Genomic DNA, 19,274 nt, shown 5'->3' with positions numbered 1-19,274 from the left:
ATTTTACTATTTTTCCTTATTTACATTTTGGTCTAAACACAGTCTTGATACCATAATACTATAAAACACTGAATGATGTTTCTAATATCAAGAAAAAAAACCACTTAAGATGTTTAAGGACACATCACCATGATTCTGTGCCGATGAGCTTGAAACATTATAGAAGCTCAAAGATATCTGACTTAATAAAACCAGGTAGAATATTTTTTATATTCTATTCTAAAGGATTTTTGACATAGAAAAAAAATCTACCTGTACCTGAGACTATCTTTCTGAAAACAGCCAGTTGATGAAGAAATAAACCAATATTTCAAATGTATGAAGTAAAGGCAGAATTGGTTATAATTCCTGCTCAGAAAGGTACTTGTAAATTTTATGTATAATAAAGGGTATTATTAAGACATTTAGCAAAACATGAATGGGGTCTGAGGATTAGATGCTAATGTGTAATATTGATTTTCTTGTTTTAATGGCTGAATTATGGTCATATAGAAGAATGTCCCTGTTTGTGAGAAATACACATTCAACTGCTCAAAGCTGAAGGGACATCAAGTCAGCAACTTACTCTCAAATGGTTCAGGGAAAAAACGTTCTTTGTACTGTACTTGCAACTTACCTATAAGTCTGAGAATGTCTGAAAATTAAAAGAAAAAAATATGTATATGTATATATAGACCAAGCCAAACAGAGGGCAAAGAATTCACATGCTAACTTAGATATATGATTTATATGACCCACAGTGGGGGAACACTGCGGTATTTATATAAGTAAGTCTAAGGGCCTGAGACACAGAGCAGTGGGCAGGGTAAGAGAGAACAGAAACTCTCGTGAGCAACACCCCTGAACCAGCTCCCCAGATGAGCAGATGCTCTCCAGTTCCCTGATTTAAGCTACCCTGACTGCCATACTGACTGCCGTCCCCCACATGCTACCTGCTTGCTGCTGGTCGACAACTCCCTAGCCCACCTGAGAACTTCTGCTCCCACCAGCTGAATTATACGTTTTGTATAGTCACCACGGGTAAATCGTGCTTGGCCCCAAATCTGCTCATCCCAGCTGTATGTTATTGTAAGCATAGTTTAATTCAATCTTGTGTTAACTGATGACTTTTAAGTATATACACTGAAGTGAGAAAAAAATCTTAAAAACCTGGAAGGATTCTGCACTCAGACTGCTTTGAAACTATTTTTTCACTCCACTTCAAAGAAACTGAAACTGAGAATTGTAGACAAAGCCTTCTGGGTATACATTAAGCAAAAATTCTAACCAGTGGCTTGTAATCAAAAAAAGGCCCTGTCCTATATTTTAAAAAGAAGTGGTAAATGAACACAGGTTCATAAATGGAATGTTTAAGGTATGTTTTACTATTCTGATGTTGCAATCTAACCAATAGCCACCTATTCAATCAATGCATAAGGAGAAAGAAATGGACGAAGCCCTTCTGACCTCTGGGATGGACCTTGAACTGGTTGTTTCATTTTGCTTAGCCTTGCACATTCGTTAGCTCTTGGTAGATATCCCTCAACTATAAAATAAGGAGAGTAGTCTAGAGATCAGTGGTTTCCTGTATAAATCCAAATCCTATTTGGTACCAAGTAAATCTACAGCAGAAACAACGGTCTGCAGTTTCTGAAGATTAACAAAAATTTCGATGACTTGTTTACAAGTGGGAAGCTAGCAATAACAGACACTAAGGATGTGTCTTTTTCCAGAAACCCACATGACCACCTTTCAGCTATGCCAGAGTGGGTAGGAATGATAACATTCTTACTTACTATTCGCCAGGCACTGTTCTCAGAACTTTCCCAAATGTTATATCATTTAATGCTCCAAACAACCCACTGAGGCCTGTACAAGTATCATCTCCAATTTATATGTGAGGAAATGGAGCTCACGGGGACTAGGTAAATTGTCCAAGATCCTCAGAGTCTATGACCTTTCTACTCTAGAATGCCATTTATTTCAACATATTTTCTTGGTATATATGTTTAAGGGTATTTAAATGTAATAAATTTAAGTTTTTATAGACAAGTTTACAAGTTAGAGTTTCTAATTCTAACAAGATGCTTCTTTTTAGACTCTGAGAAGGGATGCTCCTTGTACAAAGACTCTAGGACTCTGACTTTACACCAGTATCTCTTGGCCCTCTATACAAGTATATCCCAACTCTTTTCATGTCATTATACACAAAGAGATATTTTCTCAGTACTCTGTGGTAAGGTGACAGAGGGCAACCAGCCAACCTAGGATGGAGGGAATAGATCTCACACACAAGAAACCCAGTTACCAGACACACTGGTTAGGAAACTCTGCTATGACAATAGCTCATCATAACAGTAATAGGTCTATAATCAACACCATACAAAGTACACTGAAATAGTTGATAATATTAAAACAAGGAAAGAAAAAGAGTAAGAGGGAAAACAAGGAGGTAGGACGGTAGAGAGGGAGTTAGACAGGGACGTTCGATCCCAAAGATTCAACTAAATGTGTTTAAACTCACCTATTATAAAGCTTCTCATAAAAGCTTTTATTAGGTAGTGTTATATGAATATTGGGTAATGTAAGTTCCAGCACATAGTGAGAATTGCTGATTGCTTTATCTTGAAACTCTGTCATTTCTACAGGGTCTCCTGGCATCACCATCTAAAACATAACAGTTTAGTGCAAAAAAAGAAGAAAAAAAGCATCAAATAACCATTTTATATTTAAAATAGTAGTAGCATCTTCTTACCCGACCCATACGACTTGTATGTGGGCAAATAAATAAGCATGTAACTTTTAAACAAGGGGAAAAAATAGATATTATTCAATCTTGGAGCTAAAAATATGGCAAAAACAGTATACAAAGTATGTTTTTAAAGAGAAAGCACTAAGAGCTGTCTGATAGAGGTAACTCCTTTGTTGCTTGCTCACACTGTTACTTCACCTGTTCATTTTCAAACATCACTCTACGAGAAGAGAAGGGAGACGGGGCTGGTCTTCTCAGATCACAAACGTCTTTCAGGGAATGAGCGCCTCCTTCCTCTTCTTCCTGGTAGTGGCCATCGCTCTCTTCTGCTTCCTCAGCTGCTATTCTCTCCAAAATGGAATGCATGGCCGGTGGGTTTACTTTCAGTACAATTCTGAGAGCAAAGACAATTTTAAAAATCAAGATCGAAGTGTAAACTGCAAAACTAACTTGTATACAAACTAACACAAAGCCCGCTGATTAAATCATTGCTGACAGGCGTCAACTTCCCTACAAAGTCTAATTATATCTAACGCAACCCACTCCTGAGCATGCTGTAAACTGAAAAGTGTGGAATTCATGAAACAAGCAAATAAAAGAAGGGCATTAACATTTTATACCTGGATAACTGGAAAATCTGATCTCTTGAGAACAAAAGGGTTATTTTATTTAAAATTTCATTACCAAACTTACTTACAAAACAGAAACAGACTTACAGAAGTAGAAAACAAATTTACGGTTACCAAAGGGGTAAGGGGGTGGGGGAGAGACAAATAAGGAGTAGCAGATACACACTACTATATATAAAGTAGATAAACAACAAGATCCTACTGTATAGCAAAGGCAGCTATATTCAATATCCTGTAATAAACCATAATGGAAAAGAATATGATAAAGAATATGTGTGTCTGTGTGTGTGTAATATATATATATATATATATATATATATATATACATACACACACATATATATATATCTCTGAATCACTTTGCCACACACCAGAAACTAACACAGTATTGTAAATCAACTATACATCAGTTAAACAAATTTTTTTAAAATTTCATTAACAGCGAGCAAATTTTACCTAAGAATTCTATTTATTATCATTAAACCAAATCCTTCTACATTCCAGCTGTTCGGCTATTATGGAATACTTGCATACCTAAGAAACCTCATGCTATATAAATTGCCCAAATGGAAGAAGGAGTGTTTGATTAGAGAATATTTTCAGAACTGCAACAACAAAGTAATCTTTTCCTTTAGGAATTTCAATAATAAAAGACTTGTGTTATTGGTGGTGTTTTGTAGCTACAAACTCAAAATATCAAGAGCTAACAGCCTTTGATGACATTAGCTTCTGCCCCAGAGTAATGCCAGTCCTTTCCTAATTCTCTGCAGCATGTCACTAGCACAAGGCTTTGTAGCCTCCTTTTTATCCCACCAGCCTGCCGTCATGATGGGACATGGCACGCTCAAACAAAACAGCTGTGTAGCATCTATAAAAGCTTTCTTTTTCCTAAGAAGGTATTGCCAGTTGGTTCTAGTTATAAACTAAAACAACTGTTTCCTAATTTACAGATATCCTAATGTAAACTGTGCTTTCAAATTACTTAATTGAAGTAGATTCGTTTCTTATGATGAAAACTCCTGCTCATGATCAGCTGTGCGCCGACCAGGCCTGTCCTAGGAGCCTGATAGGTCTGACACATAGGGTACGGGGGTGTGAAAGAAGGCAGGTAGAAAAGTGGCACAAGAAAGATCACTTTAATTCTTAAGAGAGGCTTCATGAACTCAGTTTTCAATATAATAAAGGATCATTATTTTCAGTAAACTACGTTCTTTTAAATGTAATCCAAGGGACTTCCCTGGTGGCGCAGTGGTTAAGAATTTGTCTGACAATGCAGGGGACACGGGTTCAGAGCCCTGGTCTGGTAAGATCCCACATGTCGTGGAGCAACTAAGCCCGTGTGTCACAACTACTGAGCCTGTGCTCTGGAGCCCGCGAGCCACAACTACTGAGCCCACGTGCCGCAACTAATGAAGGCCACGCACCTACAGCCCGTGCTCCACAACAAGAGAAGCCACCGCAATGAGAAGCCTGTGCACCACAACGAAGAGTAGCCCTCGCTCGCCGCATCTAGAGAAAGCCCGCGCGCAGCAACAAAAACCCAACGCAGCCAAAAAACAAATAAATAAATTTTTAAAAAGAGAAAAAAAAAATGTAATCCAAGCCCACTATCAGGCTAATTTAAAGAATGACTTCTCCTGCCCAAGAAATCCTGAAGCAGTGGTTCTCTAAATCCAACTGCACATTGGTATCACCTACTGTAGTTTCATTTTTTTAATTGCAGTATAGTTGATTTACAATGTTGTGTTAATTTACAGCAAAGTGATTCAGTTATACATATACATGTATATATATATATATTCTTGTTCATATTCTTTTCCACTATGGTTTATCACAGGATATTGAATATAGTTCCCTGTGCTATACAGTAGGCCCTCATTGCTTATTCATTCTATATATAATAGTTTGCATCCGCTAATCCCAAACTCCCATTCCATCCCTCCCCCATCCCACCTCCCCCTTATCAACCACAAGTCTGTTCTCTATGTCAGTGAGTCTATTTCTGTTTCCTACTTAAGTTCATTTGTGTCATATTTTAGATTCCATATATAAATGATATCATTGGTATGTCCTTCTCTTTCTGACTCACTTCACTTAGTATGATAATCTCTAGTTCCATCCATGTTGCTGTAAATGGCATTATTTCATTCTTTTTTATGGCTGGGTAGTATTCCATCGTATATATGCTCCACATCTTCTTTATCCATTCATCTGTCAGTGTACATTGAGGTTGTTTCCATGTCTTGGCTATTGTGAGTAGTGCTGCTATGAACATATCACCCAGTGTATTTTTAAACTATACTGATGCCCAGGTTCTATCTCAGAATCTCAACGTGGGGCGCAAGAATCAGTGTTTTGTAAAAGCTCCCCAGATTTGAAAATACTTTCCTAAAACAATCACTGACTATAAAATTCATCTGATAATTAACCAAATGGTGCTGTATGATACCTCTTGTACTGAAGCCCTTTTCAAAAATGAACTATTTTTAGAATGGTTATGATTCTTTTGTCCATCTAATTAGGCTAAGTAACTTGAGGCCGGAGAACACATTTTATATGTCCATCTCTGTCAGTATCTCACAGGCACCTTTGATAAAGTAGTAGATATTTTTTATTTAATTTTTGCATCTTCCTCGGGGTTTTCTCATCAAGGCTGGATATTTTTAGCTTAAATTTAATAGCCAAAATGTCAGTCAAAAAAGCTATAGCAACTTGTTTCTGAAAGGAAAGTCTCATTAAATGTATGTATCATGTCCATTTGCTTACTCACCGTGGCCAGTCAAAGTCATCTGATGACGCTGTATCTCCATCTCCTCCACTAGTCACGTGGAAAAAATTAATGGATGGTTCTCCTTTATCCTCCTGGAATGACCCTAATAAAACAAGACTGATTCATGGAGATGCATTTCTTCTCCAATACTAAGAGAAAAGATACTTTCCTCCTTTGAGGAGCAAAGATCCTCTAAATCAGGGACATAATGCAGTGTTAAGTTCTACAACATTTATTCATTTATTCCTGCTGCACGTGTACATGTGGGGAGACAGGATAAGCAGATAAATTAAATTAAATGCTGTTTTCTGCTCAAACTCAATTTCTTAAGTATGAATGCTTAACGTGTAAGGTGTATAGTCATAACATATTAAATATAAGGGCCTTCCCTGGCGGTCCAGTGGTTAAGACACTGTGCTCCCAACGCAGGGGGCAAGGTTCAATCCCTGGTCAGGGAACTAAGATCCCGCGTGGCACGGCCAAATAAATAAATAAATAAGCATAACATATTAAATATAGTAGTTACCACTTACTGAGTGCCACTTAGTGATTATTCTTCATAAAAGTTTATGCAGTTAGTCTAGGAACAGATTTTTTTTAATGTAGTTATTTTAAGAAATAACTACATTTCTTAAATGTCTATTTTGTACCAAGCACTGTAAGAATTACTTCTTCACAATAACCCCATATATGTTTTTTCATTCCATTTTACAAAGAATGACTTTCCTCCAGAATAATGAGTTTCTTATCACTAGAGATAAGGGAAGATCCCAGATAACCCCTAAAGGCCTTTCCATGAAATCATAACTGGCAAGTCAATTTTAAATACCTCTAATGATATGTAAAACTCAGAGAAAACAGGGAAGGAAAACCGCAGCCTACAGAGAAGGAGGCGAGCAGAAAGAGGAGGAGAGGGGAACTTAAAACAGATTTTACAAAGAAAAGTCACTATTAGTATGATGGTTGAAAGCTCAAGCTCTAGTGTCAGACTTGCGTTTGAATCTTGATTCCACCATTTATTACTACATTGACCTTGGGAGGTACCTCTTCGGAAGTCGACAGATTCCTCACTTATAAATGATAAAAATAATTGGAAATAATAAGCCTACCGTAACTATGATGATTAAAGGAAACAAGATAATGTGTGTGAAGTGCTCAGCACACAGCAAACATAGAGTGGCAATCAATAAATTTTGGCTACTATTAGCCCTACAACAAGTAAGTAGTAGGTGGTATTAAAATGTAGGCTAAAGCACTATATTCTCAAAGTGAATAAATCATCACACATTGTAGTTTCTTTTCAAAAACTGACAGATATCACATTTGCATACGATATTAGAAAAAAGCTGTTACACCTGCTTTCTAACATATGTTCTTTAATTTTATTGTATTGGGGGACTGTCATATACTTTTCTTAATGTAAGTTTCAGTAGCAGTTGTTAGTTTCTAGTCTGGCTCTTTTACAGGCATGGTCAATCTTACCAACTAGTTCTCTAAAGGTAAGTTCCAATTTAACTTGTTCAGGGGTTGATCCTCCTAGGAATTCAGTCTTAAATTCTAGATCTGTGAATGCTAAATGAAGAATCTCCTTCTGAAGTGACTTCTTAAACCATGGTCCTCTCTCTTGATCTGATCGAAGATCAGGTATTGGGAAGCGAACAGAAAGGTTTAATACTGGCGTGGCAACTTGTACTGATATCCGACAATTTGCAGGATTATGTGAATCATCTAGAAATACTTCAGTGAAAGCTTTGTGCTAAAACACAAAACATCAAAAATATGGCAAAATGTTAAATTAAGCAAATAAACATAAATGACACTAGTATTCAACACTACAATATACATAATCACTACTTCCTCATTCAGGATAATGTATTAACACACAATTCATATTAACTACCATCATATTAATTTAGTGTAATGAAACTTTATAATGCAACAGCTACTGACAAAAGTCAAAACTACTGGCAAAAGTTAAATCCTCACATAAAAAAATTAATTAAAATAAAAACTGAACCAAAGTGAAGACACAGGTGCTATACATGTATATGTATCTTACTACAGACTATAAAGAATAATGTGTAAATTAGCTTATCAACAATCTCAATATGGTTAAAAATCACTATAGTACCCAGCATTCAATTTGAAGGATTTATCCACCAACATGCTACTTAAAGACTTCAGTGTGAAATCCGATGAATTATACCAAATGTAAAGGCCCATCCCTGACTCATCTTTGTATTTCCAGGACTAAGCCCAGGCCTGGCACATCACAGGTTCTAAATAAATATTCCCTAAATGACTCACTCTGAGTTCCCCACTACATGGCTCACTCTGAGCTCCCATCCAACCCAAGGGTATGGTGCCCTCAAATGACTCTTAGAAACCAAAACACGTATGCACCAGTTACTTAAAGCCACATTATAATAAAAGGGTCAAAGAACATGCCCTTCAGATAAAAATCTATTTCTATTTTTTCTCTAAAATGAATTAAAACTTATGAAGCTTTAGTCCAGAGTACAGTGTAGGTGATAACAATCCTCAATTTCACGGATCAGTCTCTAACCACCTAGATTAGAAAGTTCCATTTTTATGCTAAGACTTGGATCCTATTTTTTCTCTCCCTTATTTGACTTTCTAATACTAACCCCCACTCTCAGCAAAAATTGCTCGAGAGATAAAATCATCATCCCAGTACATCTATGGCTAACAGCAAATATAAACACTTGCCCCACAGAACTTAAAATAGCAATTGTTGACAATAAAAATTAAAGAATCTTGATTTAATGTGAATACTCACCACTAACTAAGGGAGACGCAAATATGTAGAAAAATATCCTTTCCCTTTTCTTTTTAGACAAAGTTGTCTCTGTCTGTGCCTAATCCTAAAATTCCTAACAGACACCTTACAAACCTGACTTACTTGATTAGCTTAGAAAAGACTCCAGGTACCAGATCTAAGTAAAAGTGATACATGTGATGCTCCATAACACAATATGATGAATTATGTTCCCAATTTCAAGAGCATATTCTACATTATATGGGCTGCATTTTACAGGAGATTCAACTAGTTCATTATACGTGTGAATAAAGTTTTAGCAAGATATTATAGTCACAGCTTATAAAATTCAGATAAACACAGAAAAGGAAATCTAATTTTACTACTCTTACATAATCAATGCTACCAAATGGTATATTTCCATCCAGTCCTTTTCTTCACAATTTTATTTACACAGTTGTAATAAAAGTTTATGTGGAATAATATATTCTACATTTTCACTTCATACTTCTTCATGAGCCTTCCTCATGTTGCTGTACCCTCTTTATAGCCATCATTTAAAGTGGCAGCATAAAATTGCACTCAGTACATTAGCACAACTTATTTAGCTAGTCTACTATCTAGACATTAAAGATGCCTCCTTTTTTCATTATTACAAATGATGCCATTTTAATAACATATGCTATTTAACCTAGTAAGAATACTTCAGCTCAGAAATCTTCCAATAAGCCTATTAGCTAGCTATGATCATGATGTGTATTTGCAACTTTTTAAATACTTACCAGACTGATATGCTTATTATATGAAGTATACATGTGTGATGCCATCATCTCTACTGTAGTGAGCTTCTGTGGTTGAAGCAAAGAATTCAACCTGTCCACAATACTGATATCCAGCTCACAAAACACTGGATTTAACTTAACTTGTAATTCTGCCTTCTGAGGAACAGAACTAAGTCTTGCCTGACTACCCTAAAAAGAAAAAAAAAGAAAAAGAAAGCATTAATATGATCACTAACAATTCTATAAAATTAAACTAAAACCTTGTGATTGTGATAAAATATACATCAAATGAAAATTTACAGGTGCTAATCACACAAAAAGATCTCTTACCTGGGGTCCTTTATTCTCAGAATGCTTATAATGAAGCTGAAGACACACAGGGGGGTGAGAATCAGTTTGTTCTTTGGAATGGAACATTAAAAGCTTAAAAACAAAGATGAAGACAAATGAAATGTACAATATTAAGCTATAATTAATCACATTAATTAACAGAGGAGCTAATATAATAGTGGAAAGAGTTTTTTGAAGTCAGAAAGGCTGGTTTAAGCTTTAGTTTTGTCACTTACTAGCAACGTGACTTTTAGACAAATCAGTTAACTTCTGAAATACTTAGTATCACATCTGCAAAATGTATGTGAGGATTCAAATAAAGTGCTTTGAAAATAAAATAAGTCACAAGGGCAAAGTAACAGCAATAAAAATGTCATTTTGATAGCTTTTACAAGTTTCTCTAGGACATGCTTTTAGGATAGGAAAAAATCAGACTAACGATAAATGAGCACAAGACATTTCACGTATCTTGAACAGTGCTTAGCACATAGTAGGCATTCAATAACTATTTGTTGAATAATAGAATTCTTCTGAAGAGTGCTTGGAAAATGAGTGAAATTAAGTCATTTGTCCCATAACCTGTCTGACTCTAAAACAAGTCAACTCTAAAAATGTAACACACTCTTATAATGGCCTTAAAGGCCACACTTCAAAATCTGTTTCAGGACTTCCCTGGTGGTGCAGTGGGTAAGACTCTGTGCTCCCAATGCAGGGGGCCCAGGTTCCATCCCTGGTCAGGGAACTAGATCCCACATGCATGCTGCAACTAAGAGTTCACATGCCACAACTAAGGAGCCCGCCTGTCGCAACTAAGGAACCCATGTGCCGCAACTAAGGAGCCCTGGAGCCGCAACTAAGGAGCCCGCCTCCCACAACTAAAACCTGCTGCAACCAAATAAATTTTTTTTAAAAATCTGTTTCAACAAAATATAAATGCAAACACCACAAAAAAACTTCTTCCTATACAACTTCCTATGCCTTTTTAAAGAAAATCATTGCTGTTCACACAATTCTTAACAAGCAAGACATGTAAAGACTAATCCTAAAAGAAAAGTATCAGCATTTACCTCTGTATAGTGAGGAGGAACAGAATGAAAATCAGTCGGAAACAGGCATTCCAAAAGTTCCATTTGCCCTATGGACATATCAGTACTGAAATATCTAGAAGCTGATCTTTGTCTTTGTTCATAGGATACTTTGATGCCAGTACCTATAAACCTGTTATAAAAAAAATGCATCATTTAAGAGTATCCATATATTTCTAGATTAAACAATGTGTCAAAGAATAGTACACAACTGTTAATACCTACCTGTTCTGACAAGTTCAAATTGTTAGTAATAATTAATATTCTTAAGGATATTAACCAGAAAGACTGCTTCAAATTCCCCATTCCCTGACATAAGATAAAGAAATCAGATCTGCTGATAAGAAATCACCCAGGATGTATTTCCCAACACTGCCCTTCCCTCTTTTACATTTTAAAATTTACACTTCAAGGCTTCCCTGGTGGCGCAGTGGTTGAGAGTCCGCCTGCCAATGCAGGGGACACGGGTTCGTGCCCCGGTCCGGGAGGATCCTACATGCCGCGGAGCAGCTGGGCCCGTGAGCCATGGCCACTGGGGCTGCGCGTCTGGAGCCCGTGCTCCGCAACGGGAGAGGCCACACAGTGAGAGGCCCGCGTACCGCAAAAAAAAACAAAATTTATGCTTCAGTGGATAAAATCTTTCAAATCTGTAAAATATATGTACATAGTTTCTTAAACTTATGTAGAAGGATCATGCAATATTTTTAAAACTTTAGTCAGTGGAACTCAAATGAAGGTCTACCTCTAGTTTTTGTTGCGTTTATTGTATTTCCTACTGGCAGATTTTTGAAACCTTATCAAAAATATGAAGAAAAAATGTTTTTACAGCTTTATTATAAATATTATGGTCCTAACCTGTAGAGTTTCTGTTGCTAGATATAAAAACTACTTTGTATATTAATTTTAATACTTCAAAAAAGTTAAAGTTAAAATGAAAGCCCAAAGCGTTTTCTAAAAATAGCAATATATGTGCCTAAGCCATTACATAAAGTAACATGAATGGACAATTTATAGGTCACTCTCATGTTAAAATAAATAGTATTTGCACATTAACAATATTATATGTACTTATAAACTTAATTATCTCCTCTATTAGGACTCAACCCGTAAAAAGATCAGTGGCTATTTGAACAGCTTTGATTTTTTTTTTTTTTTTTAAGCAGAAGTTGAAAATGTAGCGTCCAAGCTCAGGATGAGCTCTGGTATCATTTCCCACCCCATGGCCAGCAGCATATGAATCACTTTCAAGTCCCTTTGCATTAGCCCATTCTACGCTCACCACCACTGCCATCTCTACTAAACCTGTGACCGTAAGAACTATTTTTATGATCATAATGGTGTCAGTGGGGAATGAAGGCAAAATGTGGGCAAAGAAACTTGACAAGAGCAGGGCAGGGACCTAAAGAAAAGATAATTTAGACAACCCCAAATTATATAGATCTTATATCTGAATGTTTCACATGCCAAATAACCCGAATGAGAGATTCTATGGTAAACATCTTTGCAGCGCTGCAAGAAAACCACACTCACTCCACTCATTTACAAATATTTAAAATGTGAATTGGAAAAACAAATGGAGATAGGTAGGTATTGTAGATAAATGAAAAGTCCACATTTGGTTCTTTTTCAAGGATCATTAATAAATGTAAGAGTTTACCTAAGGTGATCATGTGAGCAAGCTTCTGCAAATACCACTCGGAAAGACTTAAAATCTTCTGTTGAAAATCTTGCTGGATCAATCTTTTCTATACAAGTAAAGAAAGCTATCGCCATAGGTGTCAATGGATTAAGGTTCAATGATGTTTCAGGTGGAGATAAAGGATCGATGTGAAGCACAGAGACTGAAAAAGTTCCCACAGCTAGTCTAAAAATAAATTCAGGCCTGGATTCATCCACTGAAACAGATCTAGAGGGGAGAGCTGAAATACATGTGTTAAAATTATATTCATAAAAAAGTTAACACTTAAAACAATCCATTATATCAAAATTATAAAACATTTACTCTTGTGTTAATTTTAAAATTAAACCTGAGGTTTTAGTCTCAAAAAACATGTGATCACACATTTTGAGTGATAGTAAACAAGTAAAATAAACTAATCTTTCTGCATTTTATATCCAAGATCCTTGATACTTGAAGTACAAAAAAAAAATTGTTACAAGAGGAAACATATGAACAAAACTTTTGCATTAAGAAAACTGTATTGGAAAAAGTCAGAGATTAACCAAAAGCTGCTCTTCAAATTTTCCTTTAAGCCTGTGTCTATTTCAATTAAATTTTGCAGAAAAGAAACTTGAGGTTCTCTTTCAAGGAAAGTGTAAACGTGAAACAAAAATCAGATAGTTGATTGAGACCCCTAAACTGTAATAATAATATGAAACTTATGGTGTACTTTTTACTAAAATTATTTAAGTATTTGAATACAATAAATAGGCACCTATTCTGAAACACTTCACAGTGAATTTCACTTCACTTCACAGTGAATTGTTCAACAATGCTTCATTTTGTTTCTAAATTTTGTTAAATAGCCTAGACCAAAGAAAATTTTATGAAAAAGAACAGAATGGTATTTTTTAAAAACAATTTTTTTTAATTTTTAAGTTTTTAAAAATTCCAGGGGAAACTATCAACAAATGTCTTTTTTTTACTTACCAGTCTTCTGTAAAGATGCTGGGTGAACTAGGCTGGATGGTAATGCTGACCCTCTTACTGGCTGGTCTTTATGATGATCAAGGAAATCTCCCCAAGTTGGCTGAAGCTATAAAATAATTTTTTTAAAGCACATGAATAGAGTGCAAAATTTTAGAAGCAACTTTTCAAGAATAGAACAAAAATTAATTAATACTTTACCACAGTAGTACTTAACGGAGATCCTGCTGGTGTGTTTGTGTATGTACTAGTTAATGACAACTCAAGGTCCATATTTGGGGGTTCCCCAAGGGGTGGAAGAGAAGAGAGACTATGGGACATGTCCATATCAGCCATGGAGAAGAAAACTTCTTCTTCTAGACAGAATTAAACTTTGTCAGTTTTATTATAATTCCAATTCACATCTTTAAGTAAGTTCATATATATTAATATCATATTCTTCCCTCAGGTTATCTGAGATATAGTGATGTCCTAAATTTTATGTTACTTCAAATGGGGTAACTTCTTTGGAAACAAGATATTAATGTCATAGTAAAAACTCAACTGAATATAGATTAACAAAAGGTTAAGCTAGCCCACTGGTGAACTTTTTAAAAAAATATATGATAAGCTGCATTACATGGTATAATGTAATGTCATTAACTGTCATATGATTTTAAAATAATCCAGATTTTTAAATATCTTGCAATCTCTGGTTTCATATGGATACAGCTATTTCTTAAAAAAAAAAAAAAGAGTTGAATATTTTATTTAGAATTCTATTTATGTTTTACTTCTTTCTAGAGACTGTTTTACCCTCATGCAAATGAAGTTTCTTACGGCCAAAATTTCTTGAGTAGACTTGAATTTTTTATTTAGTTCAACATTCCATACTTAAATTGATTCTTATTATTCGTGGTATTAGTGCTTACACATTCTGCAATGCAAAGTAAACTGGGTAAAGATTATATTTACATTTAATTGATAGAAAGATTAATGGACAAAGGTTTCTATGTAAAGAAAACTACCGTAAATCATTATGTGAGCACATAAGAATTTGACAAAATGAATAATTACCCCCAATTTATCTTCTGTGTAAATCCACATTTTTAAGTGACTTTCCTTAGAATAAATCATGATTTATAAAACAAAACTATACAGTCAAAAGGGACACTGCAGCACATGTGTGCCAGTGCATCACTGTAAGGCTGTGGTTAGATCAACTTATAAAGTTAAACCTTCTTGGATCTTCAGTTTTTTCATTACTAAACTCCATTTTACAGCAGCCAAAATTAAGTTTACCTTGCTCTATGATGATAATGTATGATTCTGAAGTCAACTTTTTGAGTTGCTTACCCCGGCTAGAAGGTGTACGAGCTGTTTCTGTCTCATAAAAGCTTTGCTCAGAGGATACACCCGCAGAGAGGGAATCTTTCCTCAAATAATACCGGTTTAATTCCATTTGAATTCGATATTCATCTTCTTGCTGCATGGGTCGATTTTTTCTGTCTTTATTAGCTAACCCGATTTTGCTTGAATTTTCTACAAGTATACAAAAGGAAAGCAAAACAGTAATTAAATTTGGAGTTAATCATTTCTCTCCCAACCCACTTATCCAATATCAATGGCAACTCAGTACCACAGTCAGTGCAAAACCAGCACTATTTAATATTAACTGGAGATCTAAGCAATAGCTCTAAGCAGCTAGCTAGGAATCAGAAGATCTGATCTCTGATAGATGAGTCATTAAAAATTTTAAGTGCGTGCTATTGAATGTGTTTAAGAATTACACCTTCTCAGTTGTATGAAGTACTACCCCCAACCAAGGAAGTAAGCCAGTCAGTTCTGAAAAAGCTATGTATATGATACAAAGAATCTGAACTCCAATTTGTGCCAGGATGATACAATTTGAAAGATCCAATCAAATTTAACTATTGAGGATTCTTATTCACAATACAATACAGCTTTTTTTTCTTTTTTCGCTGCGTTGGGTCTTCGTTGAAAGAAAGCCAGGCACGGGCTTTCTCTAGTTGCAGCAAGCAGGGGCTACTCTTCATTGCAGTGCGTGGGCTTCTCACTGCAGTGGCTTCTTTTGTTGCGGAGCACGGGCTCCAGGCATGTGGGCTTCAATAGTTGCAGCACACGGGCTCAGTAGTTTCAGCATGCAGGCCCTAGAGTGTGTGGGCTTCAGCAGTTGCAGCACGCAGGCTCAGTTGTTGCGGTGCACAGGCTTAGTTGCTCCGTGCTTGTGGGACCTTCCCAGACCAGTGATCGAACCCGTGTCCCCTGCATTGGCAGGCGGACTCTTAACCACTGTGCCACCAGGGAAGTCCCTACAATACAGCTTTAAGTTCACACATTTCCTATACAGTAATACAATTTCCTATTTGTATGCTATATATTTTAGCTAAAAAGTTTTAAAGAATTAGAAATAATAACAGAGTTATACTTGCCTGGTCCAGCAATAGCTGCTAACATATCCAAAAGCAAGTGCACCTGCCTTGGTGACAGGAATAGATGTATAGAGTCTATCTGTCCATCAATATCCAACTTGAAAAAAAAAAGAAAGAAAACTACTCACGATGAATACTCTTTATAAACTCATCATGACAAATCCCAGTACATTTTAATGCACTAAGAGGAATACTGATCATTTAGCCTTGGATCCCTTTACCTAAGGTTCTCTCTACTAATCCACACAATCTAAATGAAAAGCTATAAGGCCAACAACTGTTGTTTTAAGAGGGAAAATCCTCCTGAGAAATTCCATGTTGGCAAGTCCAATGTCATACTTTGTGTCTCTCTGAGTTTTCTGAGTATTTAAGGTATTTGAGGAGGCCTTAAGATACAGTCTCCAAGAAAGAATATCTATAGCAGTAACAGAGTAATCATTCCCATCATGATTTCAAAAGACCCAAATCATAATCTTTAAAGCTTGATTCAAACCAAGAACAAATAAAGTTGGCTTTCATAAGTTTGCCCACAGATCACACTCCTTTGTAGAACATGCAAGGACCTTCTCTATCAACAGTGTGTCCCTGTGAATGCCCTCTGTGCTCCACAAAGCCCACTCTCCACTGCGCATGGAGCCACAGCAGAAAGAGGGTGCTCATGTGGAATTCCCTTCTCTTTTCCAACTCCCTGTCCATTTTTCCTTCTAGAAATAAAAGCCCGATCCCACTCTCACCCTGATTCTTTTGGAGTATACGCTGACAAAAGCAATTACCCTGTTCTCTACATCACATTCTGGAAAGTTGAATATGCTCGCCTTACTTTTCATTCACCTCCTCTTATTTCTAATGTTAACACGGACTCCTATTATCTTTATGCCATTATACAATTTAAAAATAATTCAATTAAGAAAATACTTATATTTGGGAAATGGCATCTTTCCCAGGCAAAAAACAAATTTCTTCTGATTGTAAGAACAAAAAAGAAAATAAATTACATAGTGACTTTGAGAAATTTCCATGATCTAACTAATAAAATAATACATTCTCCAATAATAATAATAATCATTATTACCAACTTTTTTTTTTGCGTACTGGGGCACTGTGTTACATGCTTTTATTTCCTCTAATTCTTAGTACTGTTCCTGTCTTACAGATGAGAAAACAGTTCACAAAGATTAAGTGATTTGCGCAAGGCCATCTAACAGATCCAGAGCCAGGATGTTAAGCTAAGCTGACCCGTGGAGTGCTGGTTTCATGGGGCCTCCTTACTGACTACTGACATCCCAGGCCATAAATCAACAAGGAGTTAAGGCTGGGGACAGTGGGAAGATCTCTTTTTGATTATATGCTGAACTTAAAACCTTTCTATGTATGTTCTCGTGTACTCAGTGGCTCCCTCTTCCACATTCCCACAGCCACGTCTATGCCCTCATTTTATCTTTAATTAAGACAAAGATTGCATTCCGTTCATCTCTGCATCTGTCCCAAGAACTTGTATGGGGTCTGGCATACAGGAGTCACTCAAATGTCTAGAGCTAGTTAGATAAGTGAATATACAAATAAATAAACCCTGATATCTTCTCAAACTACATTTTACACAGATTATATGGAAGCTTAGTTTTCAGAGTCTGAAAATAACACCTGACAGACACATTGTTAACTGAGTAAATACACACAAGTTTCCTGATTCTCCAGACTGTTCAATATTGTTCCCTAAGAAATGAGTACAGTTGTCTTTACACTGTCTGCAAAAAGCTGTGAGATATCATGAAAAAAATCAATCTCTTTTCGTAAGTATTATAAAAATGGACATTCCATTCAAAATACACATAGGTGGACAGTTTTACACACACGTGATTAAACATCCCCTTCAGTCAACTTGCTTTCCCAATCTCTCCTTCCTTTAACTTTATCATTTGATGACGACAGAGATTCTTTAAGATATTCCCAGTTATCTGAACTAATGAATGTTTCTGAAAGTGGAGGAAAGTAAGCATAGGAGACAGCTTCAAATCCTGAGCTGCAGCAGATGGGCAGAAAGCCCGCCTTCACCCGAACTCTGTCACCTACAGACAGAAGCACCAGCTGAGAGTAAAAACGCTGACTCCAAGACCGTGGCCCCCTCGTCACAGGGTAATTTACAGCAACCAATCAGTGGGTCCCCGCATGGAGTAAAGGATGCCTGTGGCTTTCTTCTGTTTTTATCTACAGAAAATAGAACGAATACTTACCTTAGCTCCAGGAAGTACCTCATTCTGCTTCAATGTGAGACTCAACCCCAAACTACCGACTAGCCCTCCAATCTGCACCGGGTCAGAGGGTGCTGCCTCTGGCAAACTCCTAGTTAGTTGTGGGTGTGGCTCATAAACAATTCTGGGACTCCAGCTAGGGGACAGCTTTGGCTCAGCTTCCTACAGTAAGGCAATAAAAAAAAAAGCAATTCTTTAAAATACCTTAATGTAAATAAATTGAAATGCAAAATACTATTGTCAGTTTAAGAAGAATAAAGTATTTGACATGAAAACTGTATGATGTGACAATGGATAAACCAGTATTGTACAGCTACCATGAAACAGCACAGTACCTTAATAAAGGCAAATCATGGAAAAGGACTTTATGAATAAAGCACAGTCTCTGTTCAAGTTCCATAATAAGAAAATTTAATAGACATTCTATAATTAAGAAAATAAGATTTGTGAAATAAAGTAAAAGATAAATCATTGAGTGACTAATTTATAAAAGGACTCTCCAATCTTAGAAGGGATTAACAAAGAGTTCCTTAAAAAAAAAAAAAAAAAAAAAAAACAAAGAGTTCCTTAATTATAAAACTTCTTTAAGATATGACTTGTAAGATACATTTTCGGCAACACATTCAGCATGTAAGGTAAATGTGAACATTACTTGATTTGATGTTTTTACTGTAGAAAGGGTATTAGATGTTAATATATCATTTCCCTCTAAGACACAGAATCCAGTGTTTATCTAAGTAATACATAGCAAACTGGCAGAAATGGCATTAATTATAAATGTGAGTATTCTTAAATCTCCAAAATATATGCCCCCATTACTGAATATTTGTGTTAACTCTC

The 19,274-nt window shown here is 36.0% G+C and overlaps 1 protein-coding gene across 1 annotated transcript in view; it reads right to left on the bottom strand.

Annotated features, from left to right (window-relative positions):
* ATG2B (autophagy related 2B) overlaps positions 1 to 19,274 on the bottom strand; it is a 74,510-nt gene that overhangs the window by 41,156 nt on the left and 14,080 nt on the right. Inside the window, exons 6-18 of the mRNA XM_065872455.1 lie at positions 18,417 to 18,596; positions 16,186 to 16,282; positions 15,089 to 15,274; positions 13,955 to 14,109; positions 13,757 to 13,862; positions 12,764 to 13,025; positions 11,089 to 11,239; positions 10,022 to 10,114; positions 9,692 to 9,880; positions 7,613 to 7,886; positions 6,131 to 6,233; positions 2,930 to 3,125; positions 2,504 to 2,646 (exon numbers count right to left, since the gene is read on the bottom strand). Coding sequence (XP_065728527.1) covers positions 2,504 to 2,646; positions 2,930 to 3,125; positions 6,131 to 6,233; positions 7,613 to 7,886; positions 9,692 to 9,880; positions 10,022 to 10,114; positions 11,089 to 11,239; positions 12,764 to 13,025; positions 13,757 to 13,862; positions 13,955 to 14,109; positions 15,089 to 15,274; positions 16,186 to 16,282; positions 18,417 to 18,596 — 2,135 coding nt within the window. The remainder of the gene's footprint in view (positions 1 to 2,503; positions 2,647 to 2,929; positions 3,126 to 6,130; positions 6,234 to 7,612; positions 7,887 to 9,691; positions 9,881 to 10,021; positions 10,115 to 11,088; positions 11,240 to 12,763; positions 13,026 to 13,756; positions 13,863 to 13,954; positions 14,110 to 15,088; positions 15,275 to 16,185; positions 16,283 to 18,416; positions 18,597 to 19,274) is intronic.

The sequence above is a fragment of the Phocoena phocoena genome, chromosome 2 (assembly GCF_963924675.1).
Source record: "Phocoena phocoena chromosome 2, mPhoPho1.1, whole genome shotgun sequence".
NCBI lineage: Eukaryota > Metazoa > Chordata > Mammalia > Artiodactyla > Phocoenidae > Phocoena > Phocoena phocoena.
Note: the sequence above shows the minus strand (reverse complement) of the source record. Positions and strands in the feature narration are given on the sequence as shown.